This window comes from Centropristis striata, chromosome 22, assembly GCF_030273125.1.
Source record: "Centropristis striata isolate RG_2023a ecotype Rhode Island chromosome 22, C.striata_1.0, whole genome shotgun sequence".
In the NCBI taxonomy this organism is placed as follows: Eukaryota; Metazoa; Chordata; class Actinopteri; order Perciformes; family Serranidae; genus Centropristis; species Centropristis striata.
The window spans coordinates 12290354-12309076 of NC_081538.1; the positions used below are offsets into that span (position 1 = coordinate 12290354).

At 38.8% G+C, this 18723-nt stretch overlaps 1 protein-coding gene across 1 annotated transcript in view; it reads left to right on the plus strand.

Annotated features, from left to right (window-relative positions):
- The first annotated feature begins 2605 nt into the window (after positions 1-2605).
- cerk (ceramide kinase) overlaps positions 2606-18723 on the plus strand; it is a 45513-nt gene continuing 29395 nt past the window's right edge. The window contains exons 1-2 of the mRNA XM_059325445.1: positions 2606-2898; positions 17785-17922. Coding sequence (XP_059181428.1) covers positions 2730-2898; positions 17785-17922 — 307 coding nt within the window. The 5' untranslated portion in view covers positions 2606-2729. The remainder of the gene's footprint in view (positions 2899-17784; positions 17923-18723) is intronic.

The window sequence follows — 18723 nt, forward strand, 5'->3', positions numbered from 1 at the left end:
CAAATAGCAGAAACGTATGTATATAATGTGTATAGAATGTATGTATATGTCATATTTTTGATATTCTTATTCTTATTCTATTCTCATATCTATGTGTCTATATCTTTAGCTGCTGTGACAACTAAATTTCCCCACTGTGGGATAATTAAAGTTAAATTTTATCTTATCCTATCTCTTATTACATTTCAGACACACGTTTTTTTTTGTGCAATTTCTCTTTAACATATTGCTCACTGTATTCTGTGTTTAACTGTTTGTCTTTTTTCTGTTTAAGTACCTCTAACAGCATTGTAAAACTTATTTTTATGTTGCACATGTACACATGCAATTGTTATTATTGACTTCAGTAATAACAATGGGTTATTAGCCTACATTACATTGCTATGACACTAATCAACAAAAGCACCAGTAAGCCACTTCATCACTTCACACTCCCTGGGGTGTGACAAGCTACTAACTTCATCATCATCTAAATATAAAATCAATCATAGTACAATGAACATTAGTCAAGTGAAGTCAAAGTCAAGTCAAATTTCTTTATACTACACATTTAAAACAGCATGAGCAACCAAAGTGCTTTACATACATTAACATGAAACAAGTCAACAGAGCAGACAACAAAAACCATGCATACACCAAGGCAGAGATCATGTTTTTTTTTTAAAATGCATATTGCAAGAACTTATAAATAACTATGATAAAAGGCCAATTAGTGTTGGCAATTAAAGTATATTCAAATGCCAGCAGACTCCTGATTTGTATGTCGGTTGTGAACTGGTTCTTGGCCTTGTTCAATGAACAGGTATCACCATTGTCTAAAACAGGGATAACACACTTCTACAAAATGATGGTGTTATCCCTCTTAATGTATGCAACAGCAGAATTATGCCATGTCTCAACCCAAGTAGTAGAAGTTTGAAGTAATCGAATTAACCATATTCCTCAATTTGTCTCATTTTTGCAGTCACTCTCCTCATTCCAATATGAGATTTATGTAATAACAGTATAGGCACATCATAACCATAGACTGTAAAGTAGCCATGGTGACATTGCCCATTGGTTTATGGACTATTACCTCACAGCCTCAAAATTGGCATTATTGGCGGTCACATTCTTGTTTATTTTAGAACCAGAAGTGAGCATTTTTAGAATGAAGCTTGGGAGGAGGATGCTAAATTATCAGCTTACACTAGCACAAGCTAATTTGGTGCTAAATACTAACTAAATGCATCTGGGAATCAAAATGAACATCTGACTCCTTTGAGTGTCTTTGAGTATATCCAGAAGCTGAACAAGACATTTTTTGGTGACCAAAATGTTTCATTAACTGTAAACATACTTTGAAAATGGTCAAAGTTCTAACATGAACGTTGCTTGTGGTAGCAACCTGTCAATCAAAAGATAGCCCCACCCTTAACCATACAAAAGAAACATAATGCTGCATTGAAGAAGACTTGGAACTTGTGTTTGACACCATAAACTCAATATAAGAATATTTACTGAGGTAATGAATCAATTGAGAAGTAGGGTTATTTTCTCATAGGCTTCTATACAGTCTGACTTCTTTTTGCAGCCAAGCCACCTGCTCGCTATTAAAGCTTGTAGGTTTTAGGTACCTCCACACTGGCTTCACTTTCTCTGACTGCTTTAGAGACTGCTTATAATAAGGTATCTCATAACAAGAAATATTCCTTGTTATAAAAAGCGAAGTATATTGTTATAGTGAGAAAAGTTTCTTCGTTTTTGTAGTGTGAAATCAATGCATCTCCAAATGGTCACACACACACAGTCACATATAGGAAAAACAAGACAAATACTGTGGGTGGATGGAGTCAGGATAAACCATTTGCATTGTGTCATTATTTCCATCGTATTAAAATCAGGCCAGTTTCCACTCGGCTAAAAGCAGAAGTAAGGATGTTTGGAGGGTGAACCCACACAAACACAGTTTAATCATGGTTTCTGCTAATGCTGGTGTTTGTCTCATCCCTGTCTGAAGGTTATGAGAGGTTAAGGTAATTATTCAACTCTTCAGTCTGGAACAGTATGGAAGCACCTCACTGCTTTGAGTCATGAATTAGAGAGCTTATGCGTTTACGCAACGTGCTGATGCAGGGTTTGTTCCACAGGGCTGAAGCAGACAGGATGAAAGAACAGAGATCTCACTCTTACACTATTTTCTGGTACTGAAAACAGCATGCATGCTGTTAGGGGGGTTGTGTTAGTGGGACAGTGGAAAATATTTCTGTAGATATGTCGTGTTAAAACATTTAAGATCTGGCCATTTTCTTTTATTGTTAAGAAATTATACATAAATCAAAGTCGTTATTACTATTTAGTTTGCATTTTAGCTCTATACATACAGCTATATTTAAAAAAAATGTTTAAATATTATTAAAACCCTTGATGAAGTAGCATCAGTCACTGCTGATCAATTGATAAATGCTTACAAATCTGCATTTTTTTAATTTATTATTATCTTCTTCTTTTTTAAGATCAGGTAAAGAAGACAAACAAAAACAATAATGATATTGAAAGTAGGCCATTTTCACTTTCACTATCGAGTGAATCGTCTTTCTCATACACGATCTTTGTTTTAAGTCCCCTCTTCTCCTGACAGCACGGGCCGACCGACACACCGACTCAACACACTTCAGAAGCCGAACAGCGATTTGTTATGCGGGCCGTAACAAAGTTGAGATGAGAAACATCGGACGACAGCGTAACTAATGACACGTCTGAGCGATATGATGGAAAAACAAGCCAGATTACTATCTTCGAAGCTTTTTCACAAGCACAGACAGGTAGAAGTTGCTCTAAACCGCAGTGTTTTGGCGTGGAAGGAAACTGAGAGGAGCAGAAAACGAAGCTCTGGCATCAGCAACAGTGTTGAGACAGGTAAGTCTATGGAGAGGTGAACGAGTGGGATAGCTTTGTCATAATTCGGTTTATATGCCAAAAAGCTAATCCAGTTAAATGTAGAATAAAACAGTTAAATTAATTATCTAAATGGATCAACACAAAAAGACAACACGCCATAGGAAAACATTTTTTATAAAGTAATGCTGTTCAGTTGTATTTAAGCCTATTTATTATCCCTCCAATAAATCAGTTGCCTTCATTGTCACCCATGAAAAAAAGTGTGGAGCAGCTGTCTCCCCACTCTGCACTCCTTATCAGAGTCATGCACATGTTGAGGGAGGTCATGTAGCTACTGTAGTAGGGGTCTGTACCCTGACAAGAGCAGGTCACACACGTGGCTTCTCAGTCAGAGATAATTAGGAGGCTCCTGTTTCTTACAAGCAAACACAAGAAAAGGTTGACTGTTATTTCACACGTCCCCCAGAAAGGAGTTCATTCATTCTTTCTCTTTCATGAAAGCGGCTTTTGGACTCAGTGAAATTTTAAAGAAAATCTTTTTAGGCCCTTGTTACCTAATGTTTGTAACCACTAACTTTAAGGTTGTCATGATACAATGCTACAATGTCAATTCTCAATTCCACTTTTAATACCATGGCAAAAAACCCATACAACACATTTTTGAGAATGTTAACAGTAGGCTTATTAACATTATCATTCATTATCATCAGTATTTGTACAGCCTTGGGCTGACAATCAGATTATAGATTTTATTGTTTTCTTGCTTTGATATTTTTCACACTATCAGATAGGGCTGCACAATTAATCGGATTTTAATCGTGATCACGATTTTGGCCGTCACGATTAAATTAACCTGATCGTTGACAATATTTCCATTTGAAAATGCAGCTCTCCTGCATATCTAATCAAGCACTTTCTACACCAGTAGTCCACCAACCAGCAGGGGGCGAACACATAGTTAAGGTTTCATGTAGCTGACTAAATAAATAACGAGCGAGCGCTAAGCAGGATGTGACATAGTACTCTACCAGACAACAACATTCTACAACCATTCTAAAATCTGGAAAAAGCAGTGTTGCCAACTTAGCGACTTTGTTGCTATATTTAGCGACTTTTCAGACCCCCTTAGCGACTATTTTCCAAAAAAGCGACTGGCGGCAAATCCAGTTACTTTTTCTGGTGTTATTGGAGACTTTTGGAGACTCGTTCTTACTCTTCTTAACGAGCCTCTGGCCCCCCAGTCCTCCTACAGCAGTCTCTCCCAGATGCAGAGCCGGAGGGAATGTAAACCCCTTAGCGTCCAGTCTGCAGATTGCTAATAGCCTAACAGTTAGCTCTGTAGCAGTACAGTGTGTATGTGCTGCTGCAGCAGTGTTCACTTGGTGATCTCTGTTTGTTTACAACAAGCACCGGACACTCTGAGCACACACTAAAAACTGTTCCTATTGTTTGTTTAAAAGTAGTGCAATAAAAATACAGATGTTTTCCCTAACATGATGAATAATCGTGATTAATAATCGTGATTAAAATATTGATCAAAATACTTGTGATTATCATTTTGGCCATAATCGTGCAGCCCTACTATCAGATGTATGATTAAAGGAGATTGTATCATTTTAAAGCTTAATGTCAACTGTTGCCTAGCTAACAGAGCTAAAACTAATGTTTTCACGGCCTCAAGAGTTTTATTGATGTAATAGTTTTGGTACTTTCAATATTATTAACAGAAATCATTTTAAACTCATGCTATTTAAAGCTAGCTTAACAGTGAGTTAGCCTTAGAACAACTAAGAAGGTTTAAACAACAACACCTGTTAGCAGTTCTAAAATGACTGTAACCCACAGCCTCAAGAGTCTACTTGATTCTATAGCTTTGGTACTTTCTATACTATCGAATGTATGATTAATGTATGTTTATATGCAAGACTTTAAAGTAAATTTCAGAAAAAGTGTCAATTACAAAACATGTTAATAAAGTCAGACAAAACGTTAGCATATCTGATAGAATTCCCACACATTCTAATCTGAATGAATACAACTAACTCTTAGGTGGCAGCAACCAATTTACACATAGCTAAAGTTTATAAAGTTTCAATGGTGCAAACCCAATTTAGTAAATGAATGATGAACATAGGAAGGACTTTACACACACTTAAGCTAATGTGTGTCGAGAATTTGACTCAAGGACAGGGACTGGGAAGCAAAACTTAGAAGCCGGCAGTATGGTTAACAAAATGTTTTACTTGAAAAGATCAAACAAAAGACGCTCTCATGGAGGATACAAAAAGTTAACAAAAGGCGCTCACTTAGGAGGTTACAAAATACAACTAAATGCAGTCAGTATCGGGACACAAAGCCTGGTTATTCCTGGAGCTTGGCAAAACACACACAGACACAAGATGAACTGACACAAGACAAAGGGAGACAAGGACTATTTATACATGAGGGAGGGGAACACAGGTGACACGAATCAGGGACCGAGGAGACAATCACACTTAGTTGAGGGAAAATCGCACAATGGAAGGAAGTCAAAGTGCCAGAAACAAGAGGGGAAACGCGAGTACAAAATAAAACAGGAAGTGAACGACAAGACTAGACATGAGTGATTTAACTTGACATGAAAGTGCTCAACAGAATTAACAAACTTTGCGTGACATGACAGTATGGCCTAGAGTGTGCAACCATTGATGTATTAGAAGAACAGGATATTGGATCCAAAGATGGTGCCTCTTCAGTCCAATAACAATTGCTCGCCAAAAAAGTTTCTAGTCTCATTCAACTTTGTCAGTTTCTCAGACTGACGCCAACCACAAGTTCCTACTCAGCCCATGTACTTTACATTGACCTTTCTCTCGGGTCAAGGAACGTTTTGTATATTTCAAATATTCATGGTTTAGAAAGAGTCATATTTGACCTAGTGTGCCGTTCAAGGTGTCTTGTGAAAAGTTCTACAGATGTCTTTTTTATGATGGTGATCAATGGGGAAGTGCTTTGCGGACCAAAGGGGGGTTGTTCATTGTAAATGGCCACTGAGAAAAATATTCTGCAAGGCTGAGCAGCTGAGCCATAACCAGTTCTACAATACATCCGTGGTTCTACCCAGTCCAGGGTCAAGTGAGCTGAAATCCCAGCATGCACTTAGTTATTAGTCTGTACCTTAAATTCTCCATACTGTAACTGTGATTGTCAACCAGCGCTTCAAATTTTGTCCCTTTTCAATCTTTTGCGTCAGGCAACTTTCACTTAATCCAAATGTCCTTTTAACCTTCTGAGGCTAATGTTTGTTCATCTAGATGAGTTCCCTGGCCTGCAATTACTGTACCATATCGAGTGGAGTTATTACAGCTGGCACTGCACACTTCAGTTTAAACCTGGCCATTGACCTTCCTCAAAGTGGTATCAAGCGCCCTATAATAACCTGCCATAAAGACTTCCATTTATTGAGTCAATGTTCAACACGGCTACACCAAAATCTCCCCCAGTGATCGCTGTGACAAGAGCTGCTCTGTTTACACTGGAGTTAGGAATCAAACAAGAGGACTTTGCTGGGAATAAATATCCAGGAAGTCCAATATCTAACACCATAGAGTCACATTCTTTATGAGAAAATCAAATGACTGTGAGTACTTTAGCAAGCTCAACTTTTTATTCATGTATTCTTTGAGCAGAGTGTGGTTATCATTAATAGTCAACACAGTCTAGTTAATCAGTGACTATGATAAAGACGTTGGAGGTGGTGACTGACATTTTTTTTCTCACATCTGTGCACCTAACAAACAAAGCAACACTATATTTCTGGACTCCACGTGTTTGACATTTTGTTGACTTACATCATGGGCTGTTAAAGCATCCCACACCTCCCTCTCTGTGCACTTCGTTCTCTGTGTATTTAACCTACATTTGAAGCTGTGAAATGTGTCAGCTGTCTAAGACTAATCGGTGCCTTTGACAGCAGAAAACACGTCCAATTAGTACTAGGATGGATTATTTTTATTTGTCACTTACGTAATTTTCCAATTTAGTTTGTTGAAAATGAAAAATGTGACAAAACTAGCAGGGGTATTAGGACAAATAAAATATCCATGGTGACTTGAATTTGTACAAATGTAACATTTTCAAATAACATTTAGAAGTAAAGAAAGATCTGTGAATCATCCGCAGCAATCAAATCCCAACTGATAGCAGAAAATCATGCAGCGTGACTCAAATTTGACAGATCTTCTTCAGCTCGTATTTTCCATTTTTCTGCCCCAAATTTCTCTTTCACCCCATTACATCAAACTGACAGACAAGTGCCATAAATGCCAAGAGGAATTGATATGAGCAGTAAACACCACTCTGGTCTTGATTTTTTCGGTTTACACAACATTAGTGGTCGTTACCCTTTTGACATTTAAGTGGATTTGGTTGAATCAGAGCGTCTGTCAGTCAAATGCGCTGCATAGAGGACATGACAGGGTATCCTGGCTAGGAATGTTTTGTTTACACACAGATTCACTCTCACAGACACACAAACAAAATCCAATCATGGAGATGGCATGTACTCTGAGCCGAGAGTAAATCCTGTGTCCATATAATGCCCGTGTCACTCCTTTTATACAATGCACGCTCCCATCTTGGGAGGAAAATCTTGACTAAATCATGGCATATGCTTTAGGGAGCATCTCCTCTTTCCTCCAAATCACTATGCTTAGCGGGTAGTACTTCCTCAGGCCCTCTAAGCCTGGATATCTCTCTTGGCCAGGGGGGGTTTTAGATATTTGCTTTCCCATATGGCAGAGCTGGATACAGATCCACCGTGTTACAGTCAGGGATTCACTTTTAGCGATACAGGAAGTATTGAAAAAATCATGCTGGAATCAGCATCACAGAATAACCTTTGTAATAAAATCCCAGAGCAAAATCCACATCCATGCAGAAGCACAACAAAGCTACACAATTTTGTGTATGGAACTACAATAAGTCTCCAAAGTTTTAAAACAGAGAAAAAGAAGGGTACAGCCTGTCTCTTTGTGAGCCTATATAAGACTTTGAGCTAAATGCTAATATCAGCCTGCTTACAATGACAGTGCTAGCATGCTGATGTTTAGCTGGTATGATGTTTACCACTGTCATGATTTTTTTGGCATGTTAGCATCAGCGTTCATCGAAACAGGTTTCTGTGATCACATTGTAATGTATTGTGTTATTGTTGCTAAAGTTGAGTTTCTAATCACTCCATAACAGTATTTCCGCTATCATTGTCTTGAGGAGGGGCGGCCTCACCAGTACCAGCAGAACTCCTTACCCCACTCCGAAAGAAAGATTGAATGAAAGAAAGAGCACTTGTTTGATTTTCCACATTTCTCCATTTTGCTATCATGTATGGTCACACCGTTCTCGATCTCTACGTTTCACCGAGGGCGGGGCTTTTTGTGTGTGTTTCTGCTCCGTAGTGGAGACGGAGATGTCGTTAGAACACTGCCAAGTTGTTGCTCTTGCTACCAGTGTTAGCTGCTCTGTTTCGACATTTTTAGGCAGAAATTCAACTATGGTGTTCTGCCAGAAGATGCAGTGATTTTAAGAGCAGAGGAGAAATAAGCTTTGAGTAAAGTCCAGCAGCCCATCTGCCACCCCCAAACCAGTGAACCTAGGGAAAACACTGAATTATGTTGTTATGTGCGTTATGTAAGAATTTCAACACAGCAGTGCCATAATGGGCCAATGGGGAGCCTCTTCAGTCTGGGCAGTCTTGTGCTAAATCTGAGAAGGAACAGAATGTCTGACAAAGATTTAAGAGACCAATGCTTTGGTGATAAACACGTCAAATAACCTGTACACATCACATGAAAAAGGAGAATTGTTTGTAACAGAAAATCAAGATTCCATAATAAAAAGTAAGTTGTATTTTATATTGAAATAAAAAGCAACTTGTATTGGATGGTACTTTTGGCATATGTAGTGATTCAGCAGTACCATCGCTCCTGACTCTTCTCCTGTTATACCTTCCACCTTTTCTGTCCTTTCTTCTCCATCTGTTTGCCTAAGCCTTGGCTTAACAAACCCATTGTGCCTGGGAGAAATCCACATGTCTTGTTTGACAGCTCACTGCCATGTGTACCCAGGCAGATCTGTGCCTTGTAATCTAAAGCGGGGCGCTCAATGCACAGCCCTGTCTGTACGTTGAGAGACGGCTGCAGAGGGAGGGAGAGAGATACAGAGGAATAAACAGTGCCAGAAAACAACAGCTGGAGGAGATGGGGTAAACTGTGGTTTATACTGCATTACTGGCACCCATACAGGCCCTTTCATTACGCTGATTGCATTTATTTACCTGCAGCTCGGGTCAATAGGAGTAAAGACCTCTAAAGCTAATTACACAATGAATCAATGACCTGGATGACGATGTGTTGGTGTGTTTGAGTGATGAAGTGCTCGCCTCTCCATTGCAGGACATCCACTTTGTTTGATAGGAACTCATATTTTTTGCTATATTGCAGCACAATGCTTGCACACATGAACTAATCTGCTGCTAATATTCAGCACAAGGCCAAAAATGCATACATTTTAGGTTCCATCACCCAACAATATAAACAGTTTTATCAGTTTCACACCTTCACTTTTACATTACATTACATTACATTACGTGTCATTTAGCAGACGCTTTTGTCCAAAGCGACTTACAATAAGTGCATTCAACCTGATGGTACTAGACATAGACCACAAGAATCAAGTAAGTATATAACTTTAAGAGCTAAGTGTCATCACTAAAGGAGTGCTATAGGTTAAAGAGTTTTTTTTTTTAAAATATATATGTTAGGTGACCTTGACTTAACCAAGGTATTGTTGGAAGAGATAGGTCTTCAGCCTGCGGCGGTAGATGTACAGGCTGTCTGAGGTCCTGGTTCACTTAAATCTTTGTCCCTCTCTTGCACCTGTCTTGCATGCCACTTGGATTGCAATCTGTACAAGCAAAACAGGAATGACAATAAAAACTACACAAATAGTATGGGGACACCTACAAATGCAAGCGCTTCCTTAAGCTTGCGCTGGCTTGTCCTCTAACACATTGTCAGTGCCAAACCTCAGTAACAATAAAGGGATTACATACTGATCCACTGTGTAAAGGGAGGGGTGCAGAGAACAACAGCAGAATATGAATATGATGACAGCTTGTTGTTGTCAGAGGACTAGAAGAAGGTGAGGCCAGGCTCTGTGCTGTCACAGATATCATTTACACAAGCAGAGACAAACACAAATCTCTTGTGCACACATGCATGAATGCATAAGATACACTGACTTAAGATCAAATCATGCAAGATCATTGCCAAATATATCATGCACTTCCTCAATTTTGGGCTGATGATATAATGTCTGGGATCACTTCATGTGTGAATCATGCAGGGGACGTCGAGGCACTCACAGACATGTTAACATGAGGCACTGTGTAGGAAACAAGTATATCCAGTGGAATCCTGTCAGGTGGGATGCCATTCAGTTTTAGGGAAGCAGGATCAGCAGGGTCAAGTATCCAGTCAGAGTATCATTCACAGATGTACCACAAGTAGTTGTTGATCCACAATAAAGTTATAAAGTAAAGTCTCTAATGTTTGGATCAATTTAAAGGGGACATATTATGCACATTTTCAGGTTCACAATTGTATTTCAGGTTTCTGCAAGAACATGTTTACATGTCTCAATGTTCAAAAACACATTCTTTTTGTGTCTGAATACCTGTATTCAACCACTGTCTGATAGCCCCGTTTTAGCCTCCCGAATAACCAAGTGTGCTCTTTTTGGTCAGTGTTTCGCGCAAAGTTTCCAAAACCTAACAAAGTAGCTTTGGTCCCAAACCCAACCAAACTGCGAAAACTGAACTTAAGATAAAAAAAGTAGAATAAGTCCAGTATCACATGTGAAAAAACACCAGTGACCTGGGTGTTAGATCTGTGTTTCTCCCACTCCCACAGTCAGTTAAGCTTGCCCATCAGTTATCACAAGAAAGAGATATTAACTGACCACCACAGAGAATAAAGTTCAAAACCCAGTTGCAGTGGTTCTGGCTTGGGCCCATTAAGTACCGGTCACGCCAGCATTTAAAAGAGCAAAAGTGATTTCAATGGAATAGCCATAATCAAGAGCTACCTTTAAATGACCTCTTAAGCTCCATTACATTAACTGAAAGATCCTCTTTGTTCCATCATGATAGGATACAATAATTGCCAAGACCAGCGGCTCTCAATTGTCTTTGAGAACTGCTGGATTTTTAGTCCTTCAGGAAGTGAAAGGACCACTTCAATGATTTTAAACTGTACACCTATGTCCTTCTCATAATAAGACTTAAACAAACCACTGCATAGTCAGTGCTGAATGATACAGTTATGGAACAGAGACTACAGGGGTTCGTCCTCGCATTAGCACTTGGAATGACAGAACAGAATATTATTGGGGTTTTTTTTTCTTGTGAATCACTGTATAATTTTCCCTAAAGGCCTCAGAGAGGAAATAGCACATAAACATACATACATCTACAATCACAAATCTACAATGTCTCATTTTAAAGAGTCACAAGCCAAAAAGGGTTTGGAACCATTGATGCATACAATCATGTGGAATACTGAATTCACAGATTGTGTAAAAAAAAAACTGGTCCTGGCCCTTTAACAGATTACAACAGTGCATCGCAGGTGTTAATCCATCTCATGTGGTTAGAATGGAAACCAGTAGCACCCTGGGCCCTGAGGACTCGGATGTTTCTGGCTCAGTAGAGAAAGGCGCTAACAATGCCAGAGTTAGGGATTACATTCACACTCTGGGCAGAGCAATGTGCTGCAATTGCCAGAATTTGAGGTCCATTCCCTGTCTTGCACATTGATAGTTGCACATGCCAGGGTTAGGGACTCATTCTCTGTGCTGCTCCTTGTTCTCATCCCAAGTGATTGTCTCTTTGAACTTGGTCTTATTTCCATGGCAGTCAACTCGAACCTCTCATGTGGGCAACCTGAAGCCTGAAGTGAAAACTTCACAGGTTGTTTGACATTGTCCTTGTTGACATTTTGGGTAATATATTTATTCCGTAAGAATCAGATTGTAGTCAGCTTGGCTGTGTGCAGTGATTTACTATTATTTTTTTGTACAATTCCTTTTATCCCTGGTGTTAGTTGAGTTTAAAGTGATAAACTGTATGATTTTATTATCTGTAGGTAACCAGCTTGAATATAAGCCAATCTTCCAGTTAAAGTAAAGTGGATATTGATAGTTAATACAATATGCAGTACTAAACAAAAGTAACTTCTGTTTCCAATTTCCATTTTTCCAATACTGATGTCAGATATCAGGCCTATACTGACTCAGATTAGTAGATCAGGTATTTGTGACAATGAGGATAATTCAATTAAATTCTATGATTATGGATGATTGCATTGTACTACATCATCATCAAGTCAGCCAAGTACTTCCAGATGCATCATTCCAAAGACTTTGACAAGTTCAACAAAGGACCATTAGAAGAACCAGTTAACTTTCCTGGTTGCATAGCAACGACGCCATTTTTTCTGGGACCTCTTTGGCTGAATAATATACATAAAAGAATGATCCTAATCACTTCCACACAGTGACACATCAAGTTATTAATTAATTAGTCAGGACTGAAAAAAGTCAATGGGTGCATTCCTAATACCCATAAATCTTGGAAGTGATGTTTTCTACTTCTTCATAAACAATACAATTGGCATGTCAGAAGGGAGTAGTTTGAAAAAAAGTTTTTTTTCATGACTCACAATTCATACCATTATATTAAACCATTGATATCAATATCACATGGCAGTGTTTACTGTAGGCCCTGCTGGGAATCATGACTCAGTAACACAAACAGAAAGCGTCACGCTCCAGGTCACACTTATTTAATCAGCTGTCCCTACCAACAATGTTTATGTTTGTTTTTAATTTTAAGCTATATATCTGTGGTTTGTCTCTAGGAGATGGCAGGGCTTGCCCTCATTCACTGATAGCAACTGATAGCTGCAGCAGCAGCAATGTCAAGTATTGGCTTGGTTGTCATCAATTTATTATTTTAGGTCTGCACCTATGAAACAAACATTTGGATGTTTTCTTCCGAGTGTACCAAACATCCTCCCTCTTTCATGAAAAGCTGACCTTTTACAGGTAGACTTCTACGGCTCACAGTAACCCACTGAGCCCTGTGGTGTGAATAGGCGGCACACACTGGCTGACTTCCAGTGCTAAGAATCTTTACAAACACAAAGAAAAGTATGTCAGAGCAGAGCAGAGAGGATCTGCCTTGTATGGCTGAGGGCTTAGCATGTAGTTTAGGGACTGCACTGAGCTAAAATGTAGGGAATTTGCGTGTGGCTATATCATCTGTGTGTGTGTGCTGATGGGATTATTGTGTACATGAGTGCGTATGTGTTAATGCCTCTGTGAGTGTGTGTGGCAGGGTTATTGGAGCAGTGTTGGAATGTCAGCTATTGTTTCCAGTTTCTCTACTAACACAGTTCACTGGGATTGTTGGCTTTGTGCTTGTTTCTGGGGTTAATTTGACCAAGTTGTTCAAAAGACCAGCATGACTAGAGAGAGAGAGAGAGAGAGAGAGAGATACTGCCTGTACCGACTCAATGATGAATGCTTTTTGTCTTTGACAGAAGTTGATCTGCCGACCAGGCTATCACAGAGAAAGGATTTCATACATTTTTCATTTTTCAGATTTCACCATAAGCCAGGGAGCTTAAGATAACAAACATGTAAATGTGTAAGATACAAGATAAGATATTCTAATATATTCCACTGACTGTTTTGGCACAAATGAGGTACAAGTTTGGTGCTTGGATATGAAACAAATAGCAAATGCAATATTTCATGTTTAATATCCCCAATTTAATACCATTTGTTGTAATATTGGGTGCATTCCCACGTTAGTCATTGTCACTATCAACATGGAACATTTTGCCAAAGATAATCTTCTTTTGCTTATCTGTGTATGCTTTCAGAAATGATTTTTGATGTGGGAAGAATATCATCCTCAATGCACCATGGTAATTTTGCCAGCACATCTCAGTGATAAGTCAAGCTATTAGTAAAACATGCTGCACGACAGGAAGTAAAATATTTGAGTCTCAACATTCTCCCTGCTGGGTTTTACCTTCCACAGTCTCATGTTCATAAGGTTGCCTTAAATCAACAGCTCAAACAATAATCTTCCTCAATGATCTGTTTATGTAAGATACTCCCTTGAAACTCCTATGTAAACTCCCACAGGTGTCAGTTTGACATATTCACCTTCATCTCATTGTCAGTATGAGCCATTATACTCCTTTTCACAGAATACATTTTTACATGTCAAGGTAGGAAAAGTACAGGTGTAAAAAATAAAATTAATGATTTCCATTTAGCCGCTTAAGCTTCAGATTCCTGGTATTGTACATGCTGGCTCACTGTCACACTGTCATGGCTTACTGAGACACTTGAATACCATTCTTTATGACATTAGTAACTCCATTGCTTTTCTTGATATGACGAGTCAAAATGCCTTCTGTGAAAGAGGCTTATAGCACCTGAGGAAAAGCTTTAAAGCTAGCCTATATAACTTTTTCTGACCGGCAACCACTGCAGCCACAAGTGGGATTCAATGGTAAATATGTTCAAACATTATAACAGTAGGCAGGAGCGATAGGGTCAGCAAAGTTATGAGTCAGTCATGTTAGTTGCACTTCTACCTTTAGATAAAGTGATAACTATGGCTAATCTAGCCTCCACAAGATAACATATATAATTTTTCCAACCCACTAGTTGAAACCACACCTACTTCTGTATTACAAAAGCCATGACCAGTGTTGAAAGCTATGAATTTACTATTTATTAAACAGCAAATTATTCAATAACTAGCTAGCTAACAGACTTACATTCCCTCCCCCTCTCGCTGCCAGACAGACGACTTGGCAGAGGAAAACTTTAAACTTAAATATGGATGTCTGGCTAGTTTGCTAACAAAGTACTCTCCTAGCAATAGTAAGACTGTAAGACCCACTGCTGTTGCTAGCAAGCTAGCTTATTAATAAGCTAGTCAATCATCATCGACAACAGTCTTGTCACAGCGTAGGAAAATGCCAGAAGCGTGACAACTTTGTTCGGGTCATTTTACTGTCGCATGAAAGTGTAGAGCTAACCAGCTAAATAGACAGCGGTAAATAAAGTATGTTGAGGCATCAAGTACTAGCTAATCATAGTACAGTCAATGCTGCGCGTTGGTGTTTGTCATTTGGGAGTCGGCTGGAAAAAGAATGGATGCTACTCCTATGTGTAGTCACTAGGGCTAATGTCAAGCTAGCTATTGATAGTCAGTATACATGTTCAAATTGTAGGATGGTTTGCATGTTAAACCACAATCTGTCTCTTTCTTTTTCCAAACTCGTTAAATACTGAAAATATGGTGTTATGAGTGTGGAGGCTTTGAATTTGTTTAAAGGCACCTTAATACATTTTGGCCTAACTGATGCTCTGCAGTTAACACTGTCACTTCAGTAATAAGGTTTGAATCTCTCATGTGCTGTCGGTGTTTCTGGATTCTCTCCCGCAGTTCAAAGACATGCACGTCAGGCAAAGTGAAAACTTGGATTATGAATTGTATCCACTGATACATGGGCGACTCAACCAGTAATGGGATAGTGTCTGGCCCCCTGTGATCCTGTACAGGATAGGCAGTTTAGAAAATGGACTGAAAGTATAAATCACAGTGACTTTAAGTAATCCATTGTACATTTTAATTCAACACCAACAATCGCTTTGGCAGGGCACTAGGTGCCATTTTTCAAATACTTGGATTGAAACTCCTCATTCTTATTTTTTTTTTTTAAATAAATCTATTACCCACATGGCCATAACTCTTCCTATTTGTCAAAGTGTGAATATCGATGGCCATAAAGTTATTCATGCCTGCATGGCGCATCATCTTTATTTGAGAAAGAAATGAAATCCTATTCCCTCAGACTCCCAGGAGAGAAATAATATGTCATGCCTCCCTCCCATCCATTTCACCATATCAGCTGAATAAATTTGTAGGAGAAACTGGAATGCCTGTATGTGATGCAGTTGAAGAGGTCAGTTAAACTCATTGCAAGTAATATTGTCCTTTCCTCGTGCAAAAATTCACTTTTGAATTTGTTCCATCAGTAGCGTAGCCATCTTTTGTGCTTGAATGCTCATGATTTCTGGATTTAAATATAGAAATGGGTCACAAGGGAAAGCTATATTGTGAGATCTAGAGTAGAATATTAAGGCATTATCTTTTACAGCCAATATCTTGGGTGTTTGGGATTTTCCATTGTCTTCATCTGGATTTCCCTGGTCACTTTGTTTCATACTAAGACCAGCTTGTCCTTACTTAGCAATATGTATGTGAAAAAAAAAACATTACCTAACAGTTCCTTTTATTTACCCAAGCTCTGCCTTTCAAATACAGTAAATTAATACCTTTTAAATCCTTTGATGTCACTTAGCAGCTCTTTAAGGCAACCGACCGACCCCATCTCTTCACTGCCAGGAGGTACCAGATCACACTAAACTTGACAAAGTCTTTAATGAACAAACCATTTAAACACTGCCAAAGTCTTTCATCTGAAAGTAATTTTAAACTAGCAGCATCAATCCTGTTCCCATGGGAAAAAAGAACAAGAAGATGCAGTTCCCTCCCAAACACCCACCAGCTCTCATGTGATATGGCTGTGTTGTTTCTCACATTCCTTTTACAGCTTGTGAAGTAAATGGTAAACTGCCAGTCTTAGGTACAAGATTAACACAAGATTCCTTAGTAAATGAATGGATGAAGCAGATTTAATCTAAACTTGCTTCAACCTAAATTTCTAACTTGTTAACAAAATGTTGCCTGTTTACACAGAAGCAGCAACTTCTGTAGCAAAAATAAATAAATTAACATAAAGAAGTAATACAAAATGCAGTTCCTCAAATGGCCACTTGAGGCTGGCTCCAAGAGCGAGTCAATGTTAAAATGTCCAACTTTACAGGAGAAATAAACATGTTTACAAACACGTACAAAAATGGTTTTGGTCTCCATAACTAATTTCACTGGTCACCTCACTTGTTTCAATTATATATAGACTGCATAATTAAGGGCATGGCTGCTTTAAGGGATAAGTGGGTGCCGCCAAAGATAGTGTGTTTCAGCAATCAGGCTTCATTAAGCCAGCACCAGCTAAAACATACTTAACTTCTTTGCCCTTTTTTGGATAAACCAGCAGTGAGTGACGCACTGCCATGATAGCTGGAGTTACCACCAAACCTATGACTGACGTCTATGTTTAATACTGACTATGCACATTTACACATCCAGCCATTACCGAGCAATATTAATATGATGAATGCTAGTCCAATATTCACTTTATTTTTAGCTTTGTTTAAAACTCCTCTCTTTAACTGCTAAAAGTTCAACTTTTTACGCTAGTTGCAAACTTTTTCCGTTTGCCATTTGGTGCTGGGCAGCAAGCATATAGTGGGTTCATCTGAGCCTTTTCACTGAAACAGCTGCCTGCTACATCAGGAAATGAGGCTGATGAGTTTGTTGAGACTGAACCGAAACAATAAACAGTTAAAGTTGCGGGCCATAAAACCGAAACAATGATCTGAAACAAGCTCCGTAGAACTCAGGCAGTGTGTGGTGTGGGTAGAAAATTCTTTGTAGGTTTGTTTCTATCAGCAACCCCGTTCACATTACACATGGCCATGTAATCAGTTATGAATATAAATATTGTATTGAGTATTGCAGCTTTCATGATCTAAGCAGTCACATCCACAATGCCTTGGTTTGTCAATGTATGTTTATATACACGTGGGACTATAATTTACAGTATTATGGTTATTATGTATAAAGTATTAATTTATTTTATGTCTCTCCAGCTTGCATCCATGCTGTTCCAGTGTGTGAAATAGTGGCTGTCTGCAAGACCACAGATGATGACCAAGACAACACAGAGACCAGGAGGAGTCAGAAAAAAGCAAAGCAGCAATCCCAGCTGTATCCCCATGCATTCACAGGTATGAAACATACACTGATTTTACACATCAGCGTATAATTTGCTCATCATGGGGAGTATCACTCAGCCACTGAAAACAGATGTATAATTTTTCCAAACAAGCCTCCGAGTCTGAAAAGTAAAGCCAATGCAGAAGTGCCTTAAACTTAATCTAAAATGCTAAATGCCAGCAGGAGGCGACTCCACTGGTTGCAAAAGTTTGTATGTAAGTCTTTGAAAAAGGACCATACTTCTCACACATTGTAAGGAGTTGGCTGTTCATTTTGCTAATTAAGCCAGCGAGCTAGCGTGTTAACATTATTCTGGCTCCCAATCTGTTCTGCACATGCACTGATGCTAAAAAGCCAAAATGCCATTTTCAAGGCTTCAGAACCAGAGTTGGCAAACCAATGGGTGACATCATGAGAACTACGACCACTAATAATATATATTCTATGGTCAAGTCTGAGAAAATGACAAATTGCATTAAGGGAAGTGTAGGATTGAGCATTTTTGTGGGTTGCCCCAGCAGTATTTTAGCCTTTTATTCTTTCACTAGTCCTCCATCTTTGTAAAAGTGCAACATTTAATGGCTCAAAATTTTTTTTTAAAAATTAAAAAAATACATGTCTTTTTTTCTTTCCAACGAACTTGCCCAAAGCCAGTTTGGTTCACTGTCACTTTCATTTTACTATCGTAGGTTAATGCCACATCACAGTTACATTTTGAGTAAGTGTGCCAAAAGCTTGTATTCAGCTCCACCAATCACAAGTGATCTGACACTGGAAATAAGCCTGTAGACAGCTCCACAGTCTGAAAGTAA